The sequence below is a fragment of the Acinonyx jubatus genome, chromosome B1 (genome assembly GCF_027475565.1).
Source record: "Acinonyx jubatus isolate Ajub_Pintada_27869175 chromosome B1, VMU_Ajub_asm_v1.0, whole genome shotgun sequence".
Classification (NCBI taxonomy): Eukaryota; Metazoa; Chordata; class Mammalia; order Carnivora; family Felidae; genus Acinonyx; species Acinonyx jubatus.
The window spans coordinates 6,269,191-6,295,808 of record NC_069382.1 but is presented as its reverse complement, the minus strand read 5'-3'; the positions used below and the strand labels follow the sequence as shown (position 1 = coordinate 6,295,808).

The 26,618-nt window shown below is 53.3% G+C and overlaps 1 protein-coding gene across 5 annotated transcripts; it reads left to right on the top strand.

The window, feature by feature from the left end:
- The first annotated feature begins 301 nt into the window (after window positions 1–301).
- Window positions 302–25,987, top strand: XKR5 (XK related 5). Of its 5 annotated transcripts, none has more exons than XM_053216228.1 (8): window positions 302–868; window positions 2,752–2,935; window positions 11,800–11,984; window positions 13,035–13,244; window positions 15,138–15,307; window positions 21,400–21,511; window positions 23,829–24,823; window positions 24,947–25,987. In XM_053216228.1, the coding sequence occupies exons 1-8, from the start codon at window positions 601–603 to the stop codon at window positions 25,004–25,006; spliced, it is 2,184 nt and encodes a 727-aa protein (XP_053072203.1). In that variant the 5' UTR covers window positions 302–600; the 3' UTR covers window positions 25,007–25,987. The 5 variants fall into 5 exon arrangements, with proteins under 5 accessions (XP_053072203.1, XP_026905778.1, XP_053072204.1 ...); XM_053216229.1 differs by adding an exon at window positions 2,293–2,386 and having other exon boundaries at window positions 778–868; window positions 23,829–25,987; XM_027049977.2 differs by having other exon boundaries at window positions 307–868; window positions 23,829–25,987.
- The last annotated feature ends 631 nt before the right edge of the window (window positions 25,988–26,618 follow it).

The following is a 26,618-nucleotide window of genomic DNA, read 5'->3' as shown; positions in this document are numbered from 1 at the left end:
TTTTGGAGGGAAGGGGGCAGTAGTCCATCGAATTAAACCGGTGTGATCAGTACAGCAAGATCCTACGGAAGTGGCAAACGTGTCCTTGACTCAAGAATGGTGGCTGGAGAACTCCCCCCAGAATAAATAGAAGGAATAGTTTGGCTAATTGCCTGCTTTAGGCGTTAAAGACCCCAAATTCATCATCACCACCAGCATGCCTGAATACCACTTCTTCCATAAATTATACTGTAAACAGCACACGGATATAGGTGGACTGACGCAGCTTTCCCTCCTGCGCATTGCAATCGTGGTTAAACCTCAAGCCCATCTGGAAAAAGTGTGAGGACAGAGATGAATTTGAGGGCGAGATGCAGAGGAAGATGCCAGTTAACATCCCCTGTGAAATTTCAAAAAGACCAATTAACGCCTCCAATCCAACGCCATCCACACAAACGCACTCTGACTAGTGGTTAACAGGGCTGTCCTTCAGCGGCCCCCGGAGGCCGTGACCAGTTTAACCGTCTCGTGACCAGCCTACCTGCAGTCACATCGACCACGAAGTACCCTCCAGGGCCCCTCACCAAGTCTGGGCAACGGCAGAGAAACGCTGCTGCCCCTATGGAGAGGCCTGATCTGATTTGTGCTTGCCCACCCAGACACCAGAAAACTCAGTGCCGCCGCGCCTGGCTAGCAGCCAGGGAGGAACCGGCACGGACCCCGAGCCCCTCCCGCCCCCCGCCGTCGGTTCTGGGGCCGGAAGCCTCCCCGGCTCGGGGGGCGGGCAGGGGAAGGGGCGGGGGCCAGGAGGCGGCCCGGGCGACACCGAGGATGCACGCGGGGGCCCTGGGGCTCTCGGCCCTGCTGCAGGCGGCCGAGGAGAGCGCGCGTGAGTGCCCACCCCGCGCACCCCTCCTGCCCCCCGACCCTTCCGGACTCCCGCGCCACCCCTGCCGCGGCGGGTAGCCTGCCCCGGGCCCGCGCTCAGGTCTGCGAGCAGGTGGCACCCCGCCCCCGCCCCTAGGTGGGACCCCGCGTATGCACGCCCCCCCCCCCCCGCCGGAGCCTGGGCACGTGCATTCCGCCCTTCCCTCCGCAAAAGCCCTTCTGAACTCAGCGGGGGCTGAGGCGCGAGCTGTGCCGTGCGCGGGCCTGATCGCGCCCGACTCTCCCGGGCCCGGGCCGGCCTGGGGGTCTCGGCAGCGGGGGAGGCGTCCGCGTGGCCCCGGGGGACAGGGGGTCCGCCGCGGGGTGCAGGACCGGGCCAGACGCGGCCTGCTGGGGGCAGACGGTCCCGCCACGCAAGATGGCAACACCGTTTAGCGCCTTTGCAGTTTGAACTTGTAACTCTTTCGGCGCCGCGGAGGAGGCCCCGCCCACTTCCGCCAGGCTCCGGGCAGAGGCTTCAGCGGGGAGGCGTGGGGTTTAATGGGGCCCCGGCCTCCAGACCCCAGGAGCCCCGCGCCCTTCGCAGCACGCACGCGTTTGGTGACCCCGGCCCGCTCCGGCTCTCGGCCTTCCCCTTGGGAGCGAGTTGTTGCCTCCGGGTCGGCGGGGTCTCAGCTTGAACCGCTGCCCCTGTGGGTCCCTCTGTGGCGTCCCCGCTGCGCTGTTTCAAAGGCTCCTTGGCCACGCACCCGGGAGGAGCCCGAGTGAGGGCTGCTGCAAATGTCCCGGGTCTAGCGCCGCGACAAGCAGGCATCAGACACAGGACCCCCATGTCAGTACCCACCCTCGGTGGTCCCGCAGTTGGTCCCTCCTTCCCGCCCAGCCAGGAACAAACTAGGGCCACAGCATTGCTGGACCTAGGCAGGGCGGTGACTCCTCCTGAGACCCAGAGACTTTGTACCGGAGACCCTGTTTGCCTCGGTGGGACGAGGGGGTGGGGAGCAGGAAGCCCAGGGTGGTCGCAACTCCCAGACAGAGCCTGGGGGGGTGGGGGGGGGGCAGGGAATAGCCGCTCTGCCCCCTCGGTCCAGACCTGCAGGGTCCTGTCTGGACCTGGGGCAATTCCACTACAGTTCACAGCATTATGTGCCCATAAATCCATCTTAAACTTTAATATTGGAAAACGCAAGCAATGATCATATAAAATGATTATAGTGAATTAGTGCATCTACTAGCCCTGGAAGCTTCAAGCACCACCACCGCCCCCCCAACTTCATTGACTGAGACTGCAGATCGCAACCTAGATTTGTCTAACTCTCCTCTGTTACTCTACCCTAGCATCCTCAAATATTAAAAAAAATAAATCCCCAAAGAGGAGGATTCGCATTTAAAAAAAAATTTTTTTTTTAATGTTTATTTTTGAAGGAGAGAGAGAAAGCATGAATGGAAGAGGGGCAGAGAGCAAGGAAGACACAGAATCCCAAGCAGACTCCAGGCTCTGAGCTGTCAAGAGCCCCAGGTGTGGCTTGAACTCATGAGCAGTGAGATCATGACTGAGTCAAAGATGCTTAACGACTGAGCCACCCAGGTGCCCTGAGGATTAGCACTTTTTAATGCACATAGTAGGGGCCAAGTATTTGGTGTGTGCTGTCCTATGCAACCCAACAGCCCCTCTGTATGACCATGTGTCTGATCTCTTGGGTCCGCTGGAACTTCCTGGTGCCCTCACTCCACCTCACGCCTGTCCAGAACTCTGGCAGGCTCTGCCGGCTCCTGGGCTGGGCCGAGTGGAGAGCCCTTTGAGTTTTGGGGATGCAGGGTTGGCGGTCATTCGTTCTTCCTCCAACCTTCCATTCACCCTCGTCTTTCCTCTTTCATCTGCAGGCCTCTGCTCCGTGGTTTACTACTTCATCACGGGACAGCCCCTCTGGGGGTGGCTGGCCCTTTCTGTGCTGCTGCCTGGCTTCTTGGTCCAGGGCCTGAGCTATCTGTGGTTCCGAGCAGATGGACATCAAGGTCATTGCTTATTGGTCATGCTACACCTCCTTCAGCTCGGCGTGTGGAAGCGGTAAGAACAGGCAGCCTCCTTTCACCTCTGGAGCCTGATTTCATACATGCAGTAGGAGCAGACATTTTCTGTCCTTAGGGTCGTAAAAGTTCAGGGCTGGGAAAATGCTCAAGGCCACCGCTTTGAACCCTTGCTCTGATACGGGCATCCCCTCTTCCAGCTGGCCCTTCCTTGAGCATCTCTATCATCAGAGGGCTCCTTCCAGAAGCAGCTGTGACTCTTTGAAAGCTTTTTCTTTGCTTTGGCTGAATTCTGTCTTGCTCTTGTTTCCATTTGTTGGTCAAGGCTTTGGAGCCGTAGAAAGTGACTGGCTTCAGGAAGTTGCATTTAAGCCCCTACTACCTTAGGTGAGGAAGGTGATGTAGATTTAACCACAGACTAGGCAGTAGGACTGGCCTCGTTACGTTTGCATCAAGGCTTCATTTCAGGATGAAGCCATTTGGGAGCTAGTTTTTTGTTTTTGTTTTTTCCCACACAAAAAAGCAGCCTCAGTGGACCTAGTTAGTGCCCAATAGCCTTACCTGTGGTTCACCTCTGCAGGTAAGATACTGTTTTCCCTGGGAGTACCTCGATACCTGGAGGGTCAGGAGAGATCTGGCAGGGAGTTTAGGTAAATGGCAAATTTCAGCTCTTAGCCACCTCATAATCCCATAGCTGCCAGGAATTTTTTTAAAAACGGGAGATGGGGGGGCGCCTGGGTGGCTCAGTCGGTTAAGCATCCGACTTCAGCTCAGGTCACGATCTCGCGGTCTGTGAATTCGAGCCCCGCGTCGGGCTCTGGGCTGATGGCTCAGAGCCTGGAGCCTGCTTCCGATTCTGTATCTTTCTCTCTCTCTGCGCCTCCCCCGTTCATGCTCTGTCTCTCTCTGTCTCAAAAAAATAAATAAATGTTAAAAAAAAAAAACGGGAGATGGGGCTCCTGGGTGGCTCAGAAGGTTAAGCATCTGACTCTTGATCTCAGCTCAGGTTATGATCTCATGGTTCGTGGGTTCAAGCCCAGCATCGGGCTGTATGCTGACAGCACGGATTCTGTCTTTCCCTCTCTTTGCCCCTTCCTCTCTCTCCTTCTCTCTCCCAAAATAAATAAACTTTTTTTTTTATTTTTTTTTCAACGTTTATTTATTTTTGGGACAGAGAGAGACAGAGCATGAACGGGGGAGGGGCAGAGAGGGAGGGAGACACAGAATCGGAAACAGGCTCCAGGCTCTGAGCCATCAGCCCAGAGCTTGACGCGGGGCTCGAACCCACGGACCGCGAGATCATGACCTGGCTGAAGTCGGACGCTTAACCGACTGCGCCACCCAGGCGCCCCGTAAATAAACTTTTTTAAAAAGAGAGAAAAGTTCGGGGATCATACCAGTGAAGCCATGCATCTCAAGTGTTCATTAAGCTATAGACACCAAGGATTGGAAGGGTATTCAGGAAGTCAGTGCGAGTTTGAGATCTTGGGCTGTGCTTCTGGAGGCTGTGGGTGGTTTATGCCTTCAGCCTTCCCCCAAGGCTTTCTCTGGAGGAGCTGAAATAAGTTTTCTGATTTCTCTGCTGAGTCTGAAGAGGGAATGATTCCTCATATGGAAATCAGTCTCAGAAAGGAATGACTCCTTTCCACCCAGTGCAGAATCTCGAATAGGACATAGCGGGTGCTTCTAGTAAGGACATTAAGCAACTGCCCCAAATTTCACTGGGCTGCTCACAGCTGGAGCCCTCCGTCTCTGAAGGCACCAGAAGCACATTTGCGGCCACAGCAGTTTTGCCCAAAGCTGGGCCTTTGTGTTCAAGGCCTTTGTGCTGGGCACCATCCACCATAGTGGGTATTTTCAGCGCCTTCCCTCAGCCCAGCCTGGTAAGAAACCCGTTAAGGGCTGCGGTGCCCTGTAGGTCCTCACGTATGTGACCTTGAGGTTAGATAACCGAACATTTGATAATTCAAAAGGAGAGTTCAGTGAATGCCAGTCACTTGAGAGAAGCTTCCAGAATAATTGCCCGATAAATCTGCCTTCTGGGGCTGTGTGGGGACCCTTGGGCCCATCCAATCCAGTGCTTTCTTCAGGGATGGGGCTGGGTCAGGCCCATGACACTCTGCTGGTGTCGCCTGCGATTCTGGATTCTTTTCTCCCCCATGCTCCCTCAACATTTCGTAAGTGGTGCTAAGAGTTTCTGGTACACACTAGTGTTTTTAAACACTAAAATGGAGGGCGCCTGGGTGGTGCAGTCGGTTAAGCGTCCGACTTCAGCCAGGTCACGATCTCGCGGTCCGTGGGTTCGAGCCCCGCGTCAGGCTCTGGGCTGATGGCTCAGAGCCTGGAGCCTGTTTCCGACTCTGTGTCTCCCTCTCTCTCTGCCCCTCCCCCGTTCATGCTCTGTCTCTCTCTGTCCCAAAAATAAATAAAAAACATTGGAAAAAAAAATTTTTTTTTTAAACACTAAAATGGATAAGGGAAGAGAGTCATGAAAGTGAGACCTCAGGAGAGACAACTTGTCATCTGTATCTCTTTTTATTTAAAAAAAAGTAAGTTTAAAGGGAATTTTTAAAAACCCACATAATTTACAAGGACAAAATAAAAAGACATGAGAAAAGCCAGGAAGAGGAAGGATAATGCTAGAAAACATGACAGAGTGAAAACGGACAGTTGTTCACGGTGAGCCACAAATTTGACTCCCTGTCTTATAAACAGCCCGTGCAAGCAGAAGCTATGAGGTTTGCCGTGTTTCCGAGATCCAAACACAAACAGAAATCCACCTCCATAGAAGAAAGCTTCGAAAGTAGAAGTAGAAAGCAGCCATTCTGCATCTCATCCTGGATGGGCCTGTTGGGTTTCCAGAGAGAAAGCTGGGTGAGGTGGGGTCCTTATTCTAAGTCTACCCTAAATTTTGCAAGACTGTCTTAAAGCCTGTGAAGAAGCCTTTCAAGAAAAAGTGCAGTTTTCCAAAGCACCTGTAGGGGGAGCCAAAACAATTGCATTTGGCACAATCCTGACTGGCCTTTAAGAATGGATCACACTTTAAGTGACTTTATAACCTAATGCAGAAGAATCTGCTAAGAACAGGAAAACTAAGAAAACACAAACCTCTTGAAGCAAAGTAGCTTATGAAAAATACAAGAGATTAAAACATATATGTATTTTTTTTATTCCAAATGATATATACTATATTGATGTGAAGTCGGATTCTATTCAAGTGACCTGACATTTGTGACCCTTTGTTTAAACAAAATCAGCCACTTTTCTCCATTTAGCTTTTACATTTCCACTATAATGATACATGTTGCGGACATCTTTTTTAAAAAATGTTTAAGCCTGTGAATCCATTTGGAACCTCAGCATGAAACAATGGAGGACTGTGTAACTCATCCCAACCTTAGGACCTGTCCTGGCTTAGAAATTTTTCTTTAGCGGAAGCTACAAGTTCTTAAAAGGGAAGTTGAGGTGAATTTTAAGGTTACGTCTATTTAAAAGTATGTAAAATACAGCCATGCTCAACCTCCCTCGTCATCAGGGAAACGGGAATCAAAACCGCCATGAGGTACCGCATCACACCTGTCACGATGGCTAAAATTAACACAGGAAACAACATGTGTCAGTGAGGATGTGGAGAAAGGAGAACCCTCTTGTGCTGCTGGTGGGAACGTAGACCAGAGCGGCCACTCTGGAGAACAGCATGGATTTTCCTCAACAAGTTCAACAGGATTACCGTGTGGTCCAGCAATTGTACTTCTGGGTATTTCCCTAGGAAATTGAACTCCAAGGAGTTGAACGCAAGGTCTGGAAAAGATATTTGCATGCCCATGTTCATGGCAACATTATTCGCAATTGCTAAAACAGGAAGGACCACCAAGCAAAGCAAGTCAGCAGATGAATGGCTGAGTGGAATGTGGTTTACACACCTGATGGAGTATTATTTAGTCCCTAAAAAGAAGGAAATTCTTCAGTGCTACAACATGGATGGGTCTTGAGGACTTTATGCTAAGTAAAATCAGGCAGTCCCCAAAGGGTAAATAGTGTGTAATCTACTTATATGAGGCATGTAGAGTAGTCAATCTCATAGAGACGGAAAGTCGAATCGTGTTGCCAGGGGCCGGGGGAGAGGAGGGCATGGGGAGGTTAGTGTTTAATGGGTGCAGAGTGTCCGTTTTACAAGATAAAAAGGTTCTGAGGGTGGATGGTGGTGATGGTTGCTCAGCATTATGAATTACTACAAATTATTAATGATCTATCAAATTATAGTGTTAAATTCTATTACTTTAATCATTTAAAAAAACTTTTTAATGTTTATTTATTTTTGAGAGAGAGAGAATGAAAGCAGGGGAGGGGCAGAGAGAGTGGGGGAGACAGAGGATCCAAAGTGGTCTCTGTGCTGACAGGAGAGAGCCAGATGCGGGGCTTGAACTCACGAACCATGAGATCATGACCCGAGCCAAAGTTAGACACTTAACCGACTGAGCCACCAGGCGCCTCATATATTAATTATTAATACCACTGAACTGTACAGTTAAAATGGTTAAGATGGCAAGTTTTATGTGTATTTTACCCCAATTTAAAAAAAGATTTAAAAGAAATATAGCCATAGCCATGACCTCAAGCTGCTCGCTATCTCAGGTTTAACATTGCCAAAAAGTGTGCAAGTGGAGAGAAGTGTGCGTACTCTTCGAGCTTGTAGGCCTGTGACAGACTATTCTGGATGAGGTGGATATGTATGACTTTCTACTTAAGCTGTTAGTGAGGACAGAGCACAGCTTGCTGGGAAACTTCATTCCCAAGGCCTGCGTTAGCTGAACTACTACTGTCTTTCCAAAGGTCAGTTTAAAGCGTTTGTTCCTAACGCAACTAGAAATCTCACACCATCACCAACACAGCTCGACCCGCCCAGTATGCATTTGTTCACACTCGGTGACGTGTGTGACGAAAGGGTCTAGACACCCATGGTTGAGATGGGGTCTCTGAGGCCTGGCTGGGGACACAACCAAAAGCCGGGAACTCAGAAGAACAGAGAGAAGGTGTTCGCAGCCCTGGGGGCAGCCTGGGGGATTCGCAGCCCTGGGGGCAGCCTGGGGGAGGCTCCCGCGGTAGCAGTGGTTGTCGGCCGGTTGGGCACCAGCCACGGATCATCACCGGGAACTCCTTAAAAACCCAGTCGTCCATCTGTGCCCGGACAGCAGACTGTCTGTGATTCTCCAAACGCACCTGTTTAGCCAGAAAATCTGAGCCTGGAGCCCAGCAACTGTACTGAAACAGGCCTCCAGGTGACTAGAGCTCAAGTTTGAGAACCGGGTGCTGGCGAGGGAGCCCTAGTGTCAGGGCCGAGGAGGTGGCCGACCCAATCCGCCTGGACGCGGAGGCCCGGCCCACCCAGCAGACAGCTTCCAAGGCACATGGAGAGGCAGAAGGGCTCGCTCAGATGCTGTGCTTGGTCAACTAGCACTTTGCCATAATGTGAGCACAGGCAAGAATTTTCTAGATGGGAGACCGATTGGGCTGGGTCCCGCAGGGACTTGTCACTAGGGAAGGAATTTGGGTTCTACCCTCCAGGCATCTGAGACCCATTGGAAAGGTGTAAGCAAAGGACACACACGGTCAAATGAGGCACTTAGGGAGATGGCTGTGGGGACAGTAAAGGCAAGGGGACATGCTGGGGAGAGACCAAAGGCCGGCAGGCTGCGGGAAATCCGGGCAAGAGCGAGGGGGACCCAGATGGAGGCATCAACCCCAGGGACGGAATGTGACGGGAGCTACTGACCAGTCCTCTTCCTGCCCACGGCCGCCCCCACCTGGCCTCCACTCTGACCCTGGGCATCCCCGACGGCTTTCCAGTGATCTCAGTCTGACTTCCAGACTCTGTGCTGGCATCCAGATCCCCGTTCAGAACACCAGGTGGACTGCATTCCCCCTGGCTGCTCTTTATTTCTTAGAAACGAAACCCAAACCCTCAGCTAGACCAGAAGAGGCTCCTGCTGGCTGGCCCCTGCCTCACTGCTCCCCTCATGCAGCCGCCCTTTCAGGGGCCCTCTTCGGCCCACCAGCCCCACAAACGCTCTCTTAGACCCCGCTCCCCAGCTGCTTGTCCAAGGTGCGTGCACCGCTCCTTTCCTGAGAGCCCTCTCTGACCACGTCCCCGGTCCCTGGACTGGTTCCAACACGATCCACCATTCACACTGCTCATTTCCACATGATTTTCTTCCGGCTTAAACGTTCCAGGCGCACGTGGCTTCTTTCCCCGGCTGAGCCTTGGGCTTCTAGAGAACATCTTTCCTTTCCTTTTGTGCCTCCTGTTAGCTCCAGCAGGTGGTGAAAGCCCAATGAAAATGCTCCTTGAACTAGTGAAGGCTTCGGGGACAGATGATTCAGCACTGAAAGGGAAGCTATAATCCCCTGATGTTTACAGTTGTGGCTTTCTTTGTTGTTGTTTTTCTTACCATTGTGTTCCTGTCAGAGGTCACAGCTTCAAAGGCGCAGTAAGAAATCAGTCCGATCCAGGATTCCCAATCATGAAAAAGGAAAACTTTTCCTTAAGCATCTCTCCTGGGCCCTCAGGACCGTGAATAAGGCTGTTTCAAAGAGGACCCCCATCGGCCCTGACCGTGGACATGTTGGCCAGAGATGACAGGGAGGCTTGTGGCCTGCGGCCAGCGCCCCAGGGAGCTCCTTGGGTGATGTGAAGGTGTGTCATGCTCTGAGCTAGGAGCAGGTAAATTGAAATGACTTCCGGTTTTTCTGAACTCGGACAAGACAGGCTCGCGTCCCTCTAGAGTTGGTGGACACCTGCTACAGTCAGGTGTAGTGATCTCCCTTGTTCCTGCTCATGAGGGAGGGACACTGGTGCGCGGGGGAGACCCTTGTGTGGAAGCCCAGAGTCCACGGCGCCCGGTGGTAAAGGATGGTGATCCGTATCAGCTTGCAGACAGCTTTCGTAACAGGGCATTGTCGGCAGAGGTTTCTGAGACGGGTTTATGGAAAACAGGAACGGGCGCGTTTCCTAATTTATTTTCTTCTGTGTTGGTTGCTTTTCGTGCACCGTAGGAAGGTCGCCCAGCCTGGGGGAGCCAGTGTGTCCCCAGGGCCTGTGACCGCGGAGTCTTGCGGACCGCTGGAGACTGGCCTCCCCTTCCTGCTGTCCTCTGGGCCAGGCCCGACTCCTGGGACCAGGCAGTTGGCGGTCGGAGGTCTCCAGACCCGCAGCGTCCTGTTAGCTTTGTGCACTTGATGTTGGCCGCTCCTTTCGAAAGCTTGCCCTCCTCGCTTCCTGCTTCTCTCCTCCCAGCCTGGCCTGCCTTCTTCTTCTCGTGCAGGCCTCTCAGTGGGAACGGTCCCCAGGGTTCTGTCCTTGGGCCACTGCTGTCTGTGTGCCTCTGTGTGCCGTGTCCCCGTCCTCAGATGCCTCCTGTCTGAGGACGGCATATCCTCCCGGCCCGTCGGGCGTCCCCCCGGAAACTCTGGCTTGTTTCTGTCCGGAACCCGCCGTGCGGCAGCTCCCTTGTCCGTCACCAGGTCCCCGGCCACCCCCCAGATCTCCTCCATCTGCTCCCTGCTTCCCACCCCTGTTCTCTGTTCTCACTCAAGCCTGCAGCTGTTATTGCTGGGACTAGTAGACGAGCGGTCTTCCTGATCTTTCTTTCTGCAGCTCACACGACACCTACACACGTACGTGTAAGGGCCTGGAAGGGTGGCTTACAACAGACACCTGTCTCCTCAGTCCCGGAGGCTGCAAACCCAAGATCAAGTTGTCCGCACATTCGGCTCGTGGTGAGGGCCGGCTTCCTGGCTCGCGGTCGTCTTGCTGTGTGTGCTCACGTGGCCTGGCCCCGGTGCATGTGAGCAGAGGCTCAGAGAGTGGTCGCTGTTCCTCTTTTCATGAGGGCACTCCTCCCATCATGGAGGCCACCTCAGCACCTCACTGAAAACTAATTACCTCCCGGAGGCCCCACCTCCTAAAACCATCACACTGGGGGCTAGAACTTCAGCCTAGGGATTCTGGAAGGACACAGACATTCAGTCCATCACATACACACAGGAACACGGTCAGCCATACTCCAAACACCACACACACAGGTCTGCCAAGTCCTTTTTCCAGGGCAAAATCCAAACCCCATGACCTGAAATTCAGGGCCTGAGCTACCTCGCAGGGCCACCAGAGCCCCACCTTCCCGTCACCTTCCAGGCGTCTCTCTTGCCTGGTCCCCAGCGAAGCACCCCCCCCACACACACCGTCCTTCCTTATTCAGCTCTGTGCCTGTCTCAGTTTCAGAGGCGCACAAAGTTCCACGTTCTGTGAGGACGAGGACGAGAGTTCTCTCATTTCTTTATGCTCTAAAGCAAGGACAGCATGGTGTCTTGCAATATGCATTTGTTGGATGAATTAATTCCCATCCCAGCAGGTCCTGGGGTGGAAGACGCAGGCCGGGGTTAGCTCCACGCCTCGCAGGGCTCTGAGCAGTCCCCAGCCAGCCTGTAGGGTCCAGGCTCCCATCATGCCACCCCGCCCTCCCGTGAAGAGCAATCACCCACTGTGGCACCTGAGTGAGACCTGCCCGCTTCAGCGTGGTGTTCTCTAGAATGCCGCATGGGAGGGGCGCCTCCGTGGCTCAGTCGGTCAAGCGTCCGACTCAGGATTTTGGGTCATCATGTCTTGGTTTGTGAGTTCAAGCCCCGCGTCGGGCTCTGTTCTGAGGGTGCCGAACCTGCTTGGATTCTGTCTCCCTCTCTCCCTGCCCCTCCCCTGCTCATGCTCACTCGCTGTCTCTCAAAAAAATATACACATGTATTAAAACAAAATTTAGGATGCTGTATATGATAGGCCAGAAAAGGGGGTGAGGCATCCTGTTAAAGCTGTCACAGTCTGACTCTGCACCCCGAGCCCTCGCTCATCCTTAGGCACTGGGACGCCGTGTCCACTGCTCTACAGAAGGAGCGGGAAGCCTCCAGCCGAGGCCAGCTGCTGCTGCAGGAGGCCGACCTGTCTGCCCTCCGCCTCCTGGAAGCCCTCCTGCAGACCGGGCCCCACCTGCTCCTCCAGACGCATGTTTTCCTCGCCTCGGACTTCACAGATGTTGTGCCAGGTGAGACACATCCAACCCCGAGTGCAGACCCCCCGAGACTTCCCCAGGGGAGTTACAACGGATGCCTTACTTAGAAAAAACTTGCAACCCAAGATCGGCCCCTGCTTGGGAGGATTAGGGCCGCCCATGCTCCCTGGCATGAGATGGCAGCTAAAACAGGTGGCTGTTTGAGGTTGGCTTCCTTCGTGGGGTCAGTCCACAAGGCAGAAATTGCGCGAAGTCACATGACCCAGACGTGCCTTGGGAAGGAACCACACGCTGCTCCTCAGGGGCATCAGTGCCTCAGCGTCTCCCGTATCCTCAGGCCCTGGCCTAGCTTGACACAGCCAGAGGCCTAACCGTCCAAGAACAGGTCTGGCCCACGAAATGTCACCAGTGTCACCAGTCAACGTTTTCTGTGGCGTCGGCTCTCTCTCTCTCTCTTTTTCTCCTGGTCACTTCTTGATTCTCTGCCAGCCTCCTCCTCCTCCTCCCTCTTTGCCGAGCGCCCACATTTGTATGTGCTCATACGAAGTACCTAAAACTCAAGACTGTGCCGTCCTTCCGTCCATCTTTATCATGGGGCCTGGCACGATTTGTGTTCTGGCTTTATTTCTCTAACCCCCCACATGAAGGAACACTGGCTACAAGAAAACACTCCCCACACGTGTCGCGCACGCCTGTCACGCTGCCAAAAGCTGGGACCAGAGAGAGTTTTCCCAGCAAAGTACGTTGAGGATGGAGCTCCCTGCTCAGGAATTCTCCTACAGCTGCTTCGTTACCAACAGAGCTCGGACGGAGGGCTGCAAGGGTCAGTGGCCCGGGCTCTTTTCTTAAAGGGCTTAGGAAGGGCCCGAGGAGAAAGCACGCACTGGGCTGTGCAGAGGAACCAGAGGAACCGCCTCCCGCGCGTCCTCATTTCTTCCTGGGCATGTGTGCTCGTGTCTGTGCACAGAGTTGCCGCGCTCCCCGCCCATCCGGGTGCTGGGTTCGGGATGCCCCGTGAGCAGCCGGGCTGTATGGGGACGTGAGACGGCCCACAAATACTGTTGTTGTCCGCTTGCCTTCCAGGCGTGAGCGCCCTGTGCTCCTGGTCCGCACTGTCCTGGGCCCTGGTGTGCTATGCCTGCTTCATGGGCTTCGTGAAGCCGGGTCACGTCTTCACACCGTGGGCCGCCCTGCTCTGCCAGCAGCTCTGGAGGATGGGCATGGTGGGAGCCCGCGTCCTGAGTCTGGTTCTCTTCTTCGGAGCTCACCACGTCTGGGTTTTAGTGTTTGGAGGTAAGCAGGGAAAATGCTGTGGCTGGCTGTTGCTGTGTGTAACAGACCACCCCGGAACATAATGCCTTTTGGTTTTTTAAATTTTTTTTGGATGCATTTTGTTTTATCCCCCACCATTTGTTTTTATTTATTTATTTATTTATTTATTTATTTATTTTTTAATTTAAATCCAAGTTAACATGTAGTGTAATAATGATTTCAGGAATAGAATTTCGTGATTCATCACTTACATATAAAGAACTTAATGCCTTAAAGTAACCATTCACGACCATCATCCCCAGTTCTGGGGGGCCCCGCTGGGCACCTGGGGGGTTCTTGCTCAGGGGGGGGCCTCAGGTGGGTGCTGTAGGATTCATAACGAGGCTCCACTGGGCTGGCCGCACAGACGGTGGTCTCGCTCCCACGGTGGGTGCCCGCGTGCCCTTTCTCTCCAGCAGAGCGGCCTGGGCTGTGGACAGGGTGGCGGTTCCAAGAGAAAGCAGAGGGAAGCTGCCAGTCCCCTTAAGACCGGCCGGGCGCTGGATCAGCATGGCTTCTGCTGTATTCTGCCCGTCAAAGTAGTCATGGCCAGCCTAGAGTCAAGAGCACGGAGGAGTAGACTTCACCCCCCGTGAGGGTACGGGGAGGGGGCCGCATATGGCGCTTCTCTCTGGAGACACATTCCCATGGCTTAGATAGCCCAGTCTTCAGCCCGGCCAGCTCCAGACCACAGCTGCAGCCGCTGTGAGAGCTCCTCGAAAGACCATGTCCTGTACCACGCCTGAGATCTTTTCTGTAGAAAAACCGGAGGGAGGCATAGGGTCCCACTTGTCCTGACCTAACACAAAAATGTACAGTGCCCAGCTTTTGACAGCCCTCCGTTTCTTCTGAATGCTGATTTTGGACATCTCCTCTGTTTCAAATAGGGCATCTCCACTGAGCCCACCTGTCACCCCCCGCCCTCAGTCTAGGTACGTGGATGTGAGAGTGACTATGGGGTCTGCCTGACCCTGCGGGAGCCCTGCGGGGGTCTCGGTGTCCCCACCAAGCAGAGGTATCTCTTCTGGCCATCAGGCAATGTACTCTGTAAGAAGGAACAGTGTACTCATGTTTTAAGAGAACAGGAGACACTGACAGATATTTACACTGAAGCCTGGAACAAACATTAATACACCTGTTGGCAGGAAGGAGAAATTTTTGAAAGAAATTGTGCTCCTAAAGAGAGATGAGCTTTTTTATTCATTTTTTTTAAAACAAATTCAGCTCAAACTTCAGTAAGATATTATTCATCTTAAAATAGGGGAATAAAAATTATAGCTGGACCACATACAGATCTTTCCTTTGGATGCAAATGTTTTCAGCTCTTGAACTAGTAAACAATAGTGAGCCAGGGGTGCCTGGGTGGCTCATCAGTTGGTTAAGCAGCCAACTATGGCTCAGGCCCTGATCTCACAGTTCCTGAGTTCAAGCCCCTATCAGGTGAGCACGAGACCCACTTCTGTCTCTCTCTCCCTCTCTCTGCCTCTCACTCACTTGCACCCTCTCTCAAAAAAAAAAAAAAATAGTGAGCCATGAGGTTCGTAACAGCCTCCTTAGGCACCTCCTGGAACTGGAAGAGAGTCAGTACATAGTGTTTGGGAAGTGTCCTTGAAGCTAGCCTTTGTGTGCTTGTCCCCAAATTAGTTCAACTACCTTTCATGAGGATCAGATGAGATACTATGGGCAAAGAGAAAAGCTGCTGGTTTTCTGTGCCCTGTGAATCTCTCCTGGGTTTTGATCTCTCCTCTGGGATGCTGAGTCAGCTGTGGTCAGGACAGAGAGGATGGCTCCGAGCCCCGGGTCTCCATGTCTGTGCCCCTCCCCCTCCCCAGGTCCCCTCCGGGACCCTGACTTCCACGGCCTGCCTCCCTCCAGGTGCCCACTGGCTGGTGATGACCTTCTGGCTTGTGGCACAGCAGAGTGACATCATCGACAGCACCTGCCATTGGAGACTCTTCAACCTGCTCGTGGGGGCCGCGTACATCCTCTGCTACCTCAACTTCTGGGACAGCCCTTCCAGAAACCGGATGGCCATGTTCTATACGGCAAGTGGGGCAATGATGGCTTTCTTTACTGCTAATGTTACAAATTTCATATGTATAGAGTGCGTGCAGGTGTAAGTGTGTGCATGCAGGCGTGTGTGTACTTGTGCACGCACATCTATTGAAGGAGGAATAGCTTGGTCTTAGGAAAAATTCTAAAAGGAATCACTATCGTGACAGTGGCAGGCTCTATAAATCGCAATCTGACCTCCGGTTTTTCCTACGTGATTAATGTGGTAAGAACTGTGTTTTTTGGACACTGTCTACATCTGATAACTATAATCACAGCTCACCTATGTCAATGTCATATACACAGCGTCCTAGTAGCTCTGTCATTACTGAGTTCCAGGCGTGTTCCTAGGATGGTGGGAAAACCACGACGGTGACAGAATGCCTGTCATTGGGCTGCTTCTAGCCCAGTAGGGGGGATGGGCTCCATTCCCAAATAACTGAACGACGAGGCAGAATGTGGGTAAATCCCGGAAGACCAGCGGTCTGAACTCACGAGTATGGTGGGGATCACTTCCTGTCGGATGAGCAGAGGCGCCCTTTCTAGAAGGTGGAAGTTTAGCTGCATTGCAAAGAGCAATGGAGAGAAAATGCGGCCAGCGCCTCAGAGCACCGGTTTTGGAATCAGGCACTTTCTGTGGGACCGTGGTTCGCCATTTACTGTCACCAACCCACTTGGCCAAGGATTGAAACGCCCTGAGTCTGTTTTTCCATCGCACATTAGGAGCAAGGTCTCTCAGCGTGGCTGTGATAATTTTATAAGATCCACCCACTTCTCAGGGCCCCCAGTGAAGATTAAATACATAACCTGGCACCGAATAACCAACACGTCGTGGCCATTATTGATGATAGAAAGGGAAAGAGACTTTCAGGGGAGCAGACCCTCTAGGACGGAGCTGTGAGCAGACGGAAGGTGTCCAGGAGACAGCGGTGGTGTGGTCACCTCCTGCTATTAGGGGAGCCCCGAACGGCTTATCAGCCCTGCAGGCTACGGGGTCCACAGACGGTGAGGATGCGTGGTGCTGGACAAGTTATAGAGCCGCTCCAGGCCTCGACCTCCCCGTCTGAGAACCAGGAATAACGGTACCCATGTCGCTGTGCGGGAAGAGGGCGGGTGTGCAGAGCAGTCCATGCCCCTGTGGGTGTGGCCGATAAGCTGGAAGCATCCAGAGAGAGGTCACTTTCGTGGCTGTGTCACAGTCACACCTTCGCCAGCCTAGCCCCTAGAGTCTGAGAGACTGCTACGTAAGGAAGGGAAAGGAAAACTCGGTCCTTCCCAGCCCACTTACTTACTCTGTCACTGGGCCCGCGGACAAGGGCAATTAAGCGGGAAAGACAGAAGGTGCACAGTCCTGAGGTGCACATGTATTTATTGTCCAGCCCTCTTGCTCTGCCTCACAGACCTCTGCAGGCTTATCACAGCTAGGGACTCCACCCACGGAGGTGACCAGGCACGTCCAGGGCTACAGGCTGGCCAGCGAGGTTGCCCAGGCCGCGCCCTGATCCCTGGGCGTCTGGTCCCAGCCTCCTGCCAACACCCCTCAAATGTCAGGCCTGCCATCTGTCCTTTCTTGGACCGCCTTCCCCAACAGGCGCCTTCCTGGGAAAGAGACATGGGTCCTGGCCCCCACAGAATGTCACTCCTTTGGGGTAAAATGCAGTGTCGGCAAAGAGAATGTTAATGCTGCCTCCTTGTCTGTTGTTATTCCAAAAGCCAAAAGAGTACAGAGTACTTGGAAGTCCACTTGCTAAGGGGGGGTGGGCCTAGGGGCTTGGGGTAGCTCTGGTTTTCAATGGCTAATGGCTTTGCTTAAATCATGGAAAGCTGTCTCCAAGGTCAAAGCAGGAACTTCTACAATTCTTCTCTCATTGATTCGCTCAACAAGAGTACGAAGCATTTGTAATCTTGTAGGTTCTGTGCCACGATGTGTTCCTGTCCCCGTGACCTCCTGTTCTCATCTTCCAACCCTGGGAATCGTAACGGAATCCTTAGGAATAGCTAACGGTTTGGGCAGGATCATCCTGTACCAGGCACTGTTCTAAGCTCATTAACTGTCTTTATTTCTCACAGCGCCAGATGAACCGAAACCCATTTTACAGATGCAGAAACTGAGGCATAGAATGGCCAGGCATCTAGTCAGACAGAGGCAGGATTCAAATCCAGCTGGTCTGCTGCTACAAGGCCAGCTGTGGCCGGGCAGGGCAGCCAGGAGCATTTGAGCTGGAAAGGCCTCGGGCCTCTGTGCGACCCCTTCTCAGCCTGGGCGATGGTCACATGTGCTCAGGGAGCCTCTTCGAGGTGGATTCCCAGGTGCCTTGTCAGCGATTCCAGCCAACAGGTGTGAGTGGGGCCCTGGAATCAGCGTTTGAGAAGCCGCATCACGTGGTGCTGATGTTCGGTGTCATCGAGAACCATTCACCTTAACTTCTCCCTCACAAGGTGGAAGCCGGTCCCTGGGTGACATGTGATGGGGAAGCCAGGTTTGCCCTGGTTCACGTGTCATCGATTCGCTCACCTGAGCCTGCACACGCGGCTTCCTCCGTGCGCCAGAAATGGATTCAGATGCCGGGGTGTGCAAAAGTCAACTCTCAGCGGCCAGAGACACAGACCCGTGAACGCAACCACGGGGGCCAGAGAAATGACGTTACCAGACCCCCTCAGGAGTACAGAGGCTGAGAGAGGAATGCCAGAGAGGCTGTACAAGAGGTGACCTTCGAGCCGGGTCTCGGGAGATGAACGTGGCCTGAAGAAAAGGCGGTGAGGGCTCAGGAGCATTTGAGGCAAATGCGACAGAAGCAAAATACAGTGTCAGGGACATACGTATGGTGGTGTGGAAGAAACTAGTTAATGCAGCGAGGGGCGCCTGGGGGGCTCCGTCGGTTAAGCGTCCGACTCTGGCTCAGGGCATGATCTCACTGTTTGTGAGTTCGAGCCCCGCGTCGGGCTCTGTGGGGACAGCTCGGAGCCTGGAGCCTGCTTTGGATTCTGTGTCTCCCTCTCTCTCTGCCCCTCCCCTGCTCGTGCTCTCTCTCTCTCTCCAAAATAAATCAATATTTTTAAAAATTAAAAAGTAAATAAAGGCAACGAAAATAGAGCTAATGAAGTCCACCGCAACAGGGAAGAGGGTCCAGCATGAACCCACCTCAGTCCGTTTGTGCGGACGCGACTGCGCATTTTAAAGGGAAGATGGGGACACGGAGGGGCCGTTTGAGCAGGGTCAGGGGAAAGGAAATTTATCAAAGGTGGGAGAGAGGTGGTTAATGGGACTGTGACATCTGGTTTTCTGGTTGGCGTTTATCTGGCGGAGGCGCCCACTTCTCGTATCTGGATGACAGAAAGCTGTAGTTCATGCAAGTTAGAGTGAGCCCCGCCCTGCCCCCATGCCCCCGGGGGGCCTGGAGGGTGATCTTGAATGTTCAAGGCTCAAAGAAACCGCCCTTCTGGATTGCAGACGATTTACACCTCAGAGACACAGACAAAGGATTTGTATGCTGAAGCTTGCTTGCTTGCTTGCTTTTTTTTTTAATTTGAGAGAGACAGAGCCAGCCTGAGCAGGGGAGGGGCAGAGAAAAAGAGAGAGAGAGAGAGAGAGAGAGAGAGAGAGAGAGAGAGAGAATCCCAAGCAGGCTCCACACTGTCAGCTCAGAGCCTGAGGCGGGGCTTGAATTCACAAAACAGTAGGATCACGACCGAAGCCGAAAACAAGAGCCAGACGCTCAACCGACTGAGCCACCCAGGCGCCCCTGCACTTACAAGCTTTATAAAGCAACAGGTCCAAGAGGGGGTTCAGGGGCTACCGGCCTTTCACCAGATTTCAGCTGGAACGAAGAGGAAGTCTTCCAAGCAGCATTGCTTCCTTGGGCAGAAACGGGACTAGGGCCAAGGTCCTCACCCTTGGGACACAGCCTTGAGGGGCTAGGAACTGTGTTAGTGTTCGTTCAGGTCTCTGAACATGTGTGTTGGGGGGAGGCGGGGGGAGGGGAGCAGTGATGGACAGAAGCATTTGTTCTACGTGTCTGCAACTTTCATCGGCCCAGCTTGAGGCCTGGTCAAGGAGAGGGCTTAGAGATGCGGATCTGCGTCAGGTTTGGTCAAGGAGAGAGTCTATGTCAGCGGAATGGTATCATATCAGTCAGGGTTCTCCAGAGAAACAGAACCAGGAGGACATGCAGAGACACATAAGAGGAGATTTATTATGGGGATTGGCGTACGCAATTTTGGAGGCTGAGATAGGACACGGTATGCCTTCTAGAAGCCAGAGAACCAGGAAAATGTTGTGTAATTCAGTCTGAGTCCAGAGGACCGAGCACTGGGAGCTCCCACGTCCCGGGACAGGAGGTCAGCTCAAGAAGATGGAGGATTTACTCTTCCTCCATTTTGTCTTCTATTGGGATCCCCCCCCCCGACAGATTGCATGGGGCCCACCTGCACTGCTGAGGGTCCTGGTCTTTACTCAGTGTACTGATTCAAATGCTAACCTCTTCTGGAAACGCCCTCACGGACACACTCCGGAATACTGTTTTACCGTCCGGGCATCCAGACAGCATCCAGGCAGGCTGGCCCATCACATCTGCCATTACGGTCTCCTGTAATGGCCATCACATCTCCCACCATGCGGTGGGAACCGCATGTTGGAGGGTTACTCTGGAAAGGAAACTTCGGGATGTGCTATAAACAGAATCACCCACACTGTCAGGGAATGGGGTCTCGATGGCCCTGGGTTGAGATGGGGCTGTCTCGAGGTGTGTTGGGGGAGATGACAAGGTCTGCTCTGTAGGTGAAACAGATCGCCCGGCAGCGGTGTGGACGAGTGATTGTGGACAGGGAACAAAGGACCCGGACAGGAAACCATAGGACCCGGATAGGTAGTGACAGGATCACAACTAAGAAGGTGGCAGTGAGGATAGGTAAAACGGCAATGAATTTGAGACAGACATAAGAATTTGGCTCCACAGACCAGATAGCTGATGAGACGTGGTTAATGTAAGGAGCAGAGAGAGACAGACCCCACGGTCTGTGGACTGGGCTGGTGGGTAATGTCATTCAATGCTGCAATATGCCTGCTGGACCTTTGAAACACTGCTGCCCAGAGCCTAAAGGCCTGGGGAGAGTGGGCATTCTTAGGATTGTTAAGTAGCTCTTAATAACATTTTTAGTTCTTTCCATATTTGACTTTCCTGGAGTTAAAATGGGGCCCATGAATGAGCATGGCAAAGATTCCTAAGACTTTTGGGCCTACCAGTATTAGAATTTCTTAATTTCTTAATGCCTCCTGTATAGTATGGGAATGTATCATCTTCTAATTATGTCCAGTTTGTTTACTTATTTTAAGAAATACATTTAATATATATTATATAAATATATTTAATATATAATATATAATATATAAAGAATATATAATATATAAAGAAATATATTTAATATATAATATATAATATATAAAAACTGGCAACCAAAGTTAAGAAGCGAGCCTGGATGGGGGGGTACAAAGAGCCTTCTGCAAGAGCGGCCGCCATTTTGGACCGCAGAGGAAGGCTTTCCTTGCTGTTCCCTTGGGCCACAGGCCAAATTTACCTCTAAAGAGGCAAATAATTGAACAAACAATACTAACACTCTTATCAAAGTTTGTGACCTAGCGTACTGGAATTCGATGGCACTATGAGCTCTGCGGATACTTTTATTTATTGCGCGATAAAACTCAGATACACATGCACTTAGCGTGAGAACATGAAATGTATAAAACTGGAAATAAAAGTCTCCTCCCTCAGCCCACCTGACTCAGCGGAGGGAGCCACCGTGGCCACGTGGGCTATGCCCTTACCTTGCACGTGCACTTACGATTCTGCAGACATTTTAATGAGCTGCATTGAAAACAGGGAGAATTCCCCCTTTGCCAGAGAAGCTCTCTCAGACCTTGACCCTGCTTCTGTTGGGAGGGGGTGGCCCGGTCAGCCGTGGGGACCCCAGTGGACATTGAGGACAGAGGCTCCAACACTGAAGGACACTGCTGCAGAGTTTAGGGTGAGCGTCCCCAAGGCCACGTGCACCTGACTTTCGGTGCTGACTCTACCTTTCGGTCCCACAGATTATGCTGCTGGAGAACATCGTCCTTTTGCTGTTGGCCACTGACTTTCTCCAGGGGGCCTCCCGGACCAGCCTGTGGACCATAGCTGGAGTCTTGTCTGGATTTCTGATTGGTAAGGCCCCACGTTGCCCTCTCGTACCCTCCCTCCCCGCCCCCAACTTTTTTCTTTACCATAAACTGACTCCAAGGGCAGGAAGTGATGCTCAGGAGCGTGAGGTGGAGACCAAGGAGTGGAGCTCACTGTGTCTCCGGTTGTGCCCCCACCAGGGCCCCAGACACTGAATGCGGCCTTCATCCGGAACCCGAGAAAATCCGGACCCACACCGTGTACTTCTATCAAAAATGACTCGTGGGCGGGGCCTCCTCCCCAGGCTTCTGGCTGGGGTCCAGCACGTGACTTCCCTCTCCTTTCCACCTCAGCATCCCAGCATCGGGGAGCAGAGCAGGGATCCCCAACATGACGCCCCATGCTGTATGCCAACAGGAACCCTAGGACGTGGGTGCTGAGTTACCCCCAATTCAGAGCTGAGCAGCGTGGCACAGAGGAAGTTAAATAATGTGCCGTAAGATCAGACACAGTGTAGGTGGCAGAGCTGGGACTCACACCCTACTCCCATCTGGCGTCTACACGGTGCCTGGCAGTTTCAGATCATCAGCTTGGTTTTGTGAATGAGTGTATGACTCAGAGCACGCCGTGCCTGCCGCGTTAACCTGGCTTCACAGATGGCCGTGAGCTGGAAAGGGAGTTCCTGTCTGCTCTTGGGAAGTGAAAATAAAGGAGGGAGGGAGGAAAGGTGTTTTCATTCTCAGCGTGGTGACCCAGGGCACAGTGACTGGGGAGCTGGGGACAAGGGTCAGCCCCGGGGCTCAGACAGAGACACCTGCCGATCCTTCTCCCCCTCTTTCCGGAGCTGCCCAAACCCCTGACTCCCAAGTGGCCCCGGAGGGCGTCCTCAGTGGGAGGATGGTGAGTGAGCTCTAGTCAAAGGCACACAGGTTTTATAAACCGTTTTGTTTTTTAATGTATGTTTATTAATTTATTTATTTTTGAGAGAGAGAGTGCAAGCAGGGGAGGGACAGAAAGCAAGGGAGACACAGATCAAGCAGGCTCCAGGCTCTGAGCTCTCAGCACAGAGCCCGACGCGGGGCTCGAACTCACGAACTGTGAGATCATGACCTGAGGCGAAGTCAGACGCTCAACCGACTGAGCCAGCCAAAGGCACACAGGCTTTGAAGCTGGCAGCGCTGGGTCACATCTTGAGCGCCCTTGACCAACATTTATTGAGCTCCTACTGTATGCCAGCCTGGGGCCGCAACCCAGAACCCTGTGCATGACATGGCCTGGCCAAAAGGCTACCCATGAAACGTGTACTTTGGACTTGGCTGATGAGGGGACTTACTTCCCCTTTCTGACCTTGGGTGGCTCATCATAAAAGAAGGGTGACCTCTCCCCCACCAGCATCGTGAGAACTCAGAATAGCGGGTAGAAATGGGTTGAGGGGTGCCCACGGCAGAGCCAACACTCACCCCACGGGAATGCTGTCTCCGTTCCCCTGCAGGAGGCCCGCTTTGTTACCCCCCCCACGCCTCATCCCCCAGAAGTCCTCAGGGAGAATCCACGGGACCACATGTCAGCCCCACCTCCACCCCCAGCTCCATCACCCTGCTGTCTGCCAGCCCCTCCAGGGCTTTGACCCCCCGCTCCGGCTTCAGACTTCTTGCTGTTTATAATGAGTGCCCTGAAACCGGGCGCTTGATGTAGTACAACAGGAAACTGGAAATAACGTGGGAGGCTACTGGAATGCTCTGCTAAAGAAATTATTGCCGTCGTCAACACTTCTGATCAAAATAAATCGCACTGACAACAGTGTGATTAAGATGTTTATGCACAGAGGAAGTGTTGCTGCTGCTCATGGAAATTCCTTGATACGGGCTCCTTGATGGCTGTGGTCAGCCTTTCCTTGGGGCTTGTTTTTGAGGTTATCCTGACCACCCCCTCCTCGAGCGTTGGAGTCCGTCAGCCGGCATGTGGATGGTTTTGCCTTCTGAGTATTTGTTCCAGTCACTTGAAAGTGAAATGAGCATTTCTACGAGACACCTCACACGCAGCACAAACACACATAACACACTCGCGTGTCCCCCCCACCCCCCCCCATCTAGGGTGCCTCGAGAAAGAAGTCATAGAATCAATAGGTTATTGACTTGGCTATTAGGATTTTCAGTTTAGGAATATTTGCAGCTTGCGGAAGCCAGAGCCTACTTAAATGCCCCCAAAATATCCAGATCTGATTCTCCAGCAAGAGATCACGTTTGAGATCCCAATTATATTCCTCTGTCCAGAATTCCAGACTCTGGAATTCTCAAGCCGTGGGGAGGATACAGGACTTCAAAGAACATGACCTTGTGTTCCTCTTTTTCTTCTTTTCTAGGCAGTATCTCGCTGGTAGTTTATTACAGCCTGCTACACCCTAAGTCCACAGACATCTGGCAGGGCTTTGTGACAGAGGTCCGTGGCACTGCAGTGGGTGATAGAGCGGAGAGAGAATCTTCTCCCCGGGCCTCGGCCACAGCTGGAGAGAGGCCAGGGAGCCCGGGGGACAGTTGTGAGTTAACACATCTGGGTAGGGCCCCTAGCCCACAGTGGGGACCCCCAGAGGCTGGGCTGGAAAGCCAGATCGTTCAGGAAGATTCCTTCCTCGGTCACCATCACTGGCTGTTGGTGAAACTTGCCCTCAAAACAGGAGATGTGTCTAAGATCAACGCAGCCTTCAGAAAAGACGGTGCTGGCTTCTTCGGTCCCCCTGAGTGGGGACTGAGCCAACACTGCAACCATCAGATGACGCCCAGGTTTTCCCAGAAGGAGCTCGCGTCGTCACCCCACGACCCCCTCTCCTCAGACAAGTTCTGTGAGTCTCAAGTTGTCCGGAAAGCAGAGGCCGACCTGCTGGACACCTCAAGCTACGTCTCTTTGGCCGGCGACAATACAGACGAAGCTCCTGGCTGGCGGTGGTCAGCTGCACCCAGGGAGGGCAGCCCCAGGGAAGGAGCTGAGGCAGTTTCTCCGCTGCAAGGCAGGGGTGCAGGTGACCGGACAGGAGGGGCAGGACAGGAGAGCTCCACCCTGTACTTTAGTGCCACGGCCGAGGGGGCCACGTCCCCACAGTGGGAAGCCGGGCAGGCGACTTTGCAGACACCCCTGTCTGGGAGGAGTTCGGAGCCCTCCCCTCGGCCGGCCACTCGGCCCTTCCCTGCCACCATGGCCAGCATTAGCCCGATCCTGGGCCCGGGCCGCACCGGCAGCTTCCGCCCCAGCACAGGCTTGCCCGGCAGAGCCCTGGGCGGCTCAGAGCGTGGGGGACAGCAGGAGCACATGGGGGACCCAAATCTTCCCACCATTGCGGGGACACGGATGGCATTACCAGAGGTGAGTCTGAGGCCCGCAGACGAGCCTTGCCTCACATCCACCCCCAAGTGTGAGCCTGCCCACGGGGACTGCGGCGGGAGGGCCCGGCCGAGGACCATGCCAAGTTTCTCCATGTGACCGCAGTCCCGGCGGCCAGGGCGACAGGCGGCCGAGTCACGCTGGTCCCTGGGCTTTGAGATTTGAGACCGGAGAATCCCAGTTCTACCTCTGCCCTCCGTGTATCCCCCGGACCTGTTTGCACAACTGAAGCATGAACGAACTGGACCAGATTATTGGCGAGCTCCCCCGCAAACACCACTTACACACATGTGCACAGAACACACTTTCCTGTCACGCTGTGGGAGCGGGGCAAGGGGCTTCCCGGCAAAATCGCCCGCTTCCTTTTACCAACAATATGATCCCGATTTTTAAATTTAATTTAACCTTAGTTTTGTTGCTGTGGCTTCCACGAAAGTCAAAGGGAAAGAAAGCCCAGGGTTCCGTTTCATTGTGAGTTCTCGTTACAGTTTGCCTCTGCTGACACGAGGGGATGATCAGTCCCTTAAAAATGTATTCTCCCTGTATCAGTTTACGGACCTCCATGATTAGATAATGCAAGCCCTTTCTGGAAGCAGATGAGAAAGCTGTGCTTCTCATCATCAACATAGCGGAAGAATGCAAATGCCATCCTGAGATTCCTTTGGCAGAAAAAAAAAATGCTACGTTCGTTGCTGACCCTGCAGACCCCCGCCCCGCAGGCCGGCCAGCCAGCAGCCCGGACCTCACACTCCATTTCGTCTACCCCCACACTTTGCTCCCTCCTCCGTTCCACGGGGGACACTACCTGTGGTCTGGACTCGCCGGGCGAGAAGTGTGGCCGCTGTCCATTTCCTTCTCTATTTCTTTCTCTTCTTCCCCTAAACTGGGCTCTTTGTAGACAGGCATTCACGTCATTTCTGCAAGCCTTCCTTCAGAGCTGGTGTAAAAAGTGCAGGCATAGGGGCCCCTGGGGGACTCAGTCAGTTAAGCCTCTGACTCTTGCTTTCAGCTCAGGTCGTGATCTCACGGTCTGTGGGATGGAGCCCCGAGTCGGGCTCTGCACTGACAGCACAGAGCCTGCTTGGGATTCTCTCTCTCCCTCTCTCTCTGCCCCTCCCCCGCTTTCTCTCTCTCTCTCTCTCTCTCTCTCAAAATAAAATAAACATTAAAAAAACAAGTTTAAAACTTAAAAAAAAAAATTTTAAGTGCATTCATAAGCCACCGAAGCAGAAGGCGGTCCCCACATGTTTGCATGTGGTCCTTTCTACCTTCACAAACACCTCTGGGTTCAGGGACAGTATTCAAGCCCCAAAGAGGAAGTGTGGCGAGCTGTCGGACCGTCAGTGACCCTGTTGCTGACTGCGTATTCCAGTGGGACGTAGCAGACGGTGGCTCAGATCTCCTGGTACAACAGGTAACGACAAGGGACCTGAGGCCACCGCCTGGCGGGAGAGTGTCCAAGAAACACCACAGCTGGACAGTAGCTCCAGCCACGCAGACAGGTGGTGCTGAGGACCACTGCAATGGGGGAAAGAGAGAAGTCTACAACTGGGCTCAGCTCCAGATGCAGCACGGGTAAGTGGGAACCGAGAGTCCAGGAGCAGGGGAGAGGTCAGTGGACGGAAATGTACTGAGGAAGCCCGAGACGTAAGGGAAGGTTCTGACTCACGCAGCCAAACATGCCTCCTACTGGAGGCAGGCCGGGCCGTCAGACTCCGCCTGGGGGTGGCAGGGTCTGCGGAATCTGACCATCTACATACAGAAGGTGGTCAGACAT

Coding starts and splice junctions, on each gene's coding strand:
- XKR5 (XM_027049977.2), top strand. CDS start 601: ATGGAGAGGCCTGATCTGATTTGTGCTTGCCCACCCAGACACCAGAAA. Junction 13,245..15,137: donor CTGGGTTTTAGTGTTTGGAG/GTAAGCAGGGAA, acceptor GCCTCCCTCCAG/GTGCCCACTGGCTGGTGATG. Junction 15,308..21,399: donor GGATGGCCATGTTCTATACG/GCAAGTGGGGCA, acceptor TCGGTCCCACAG/ATTATGCTGCTGGAGAACAT.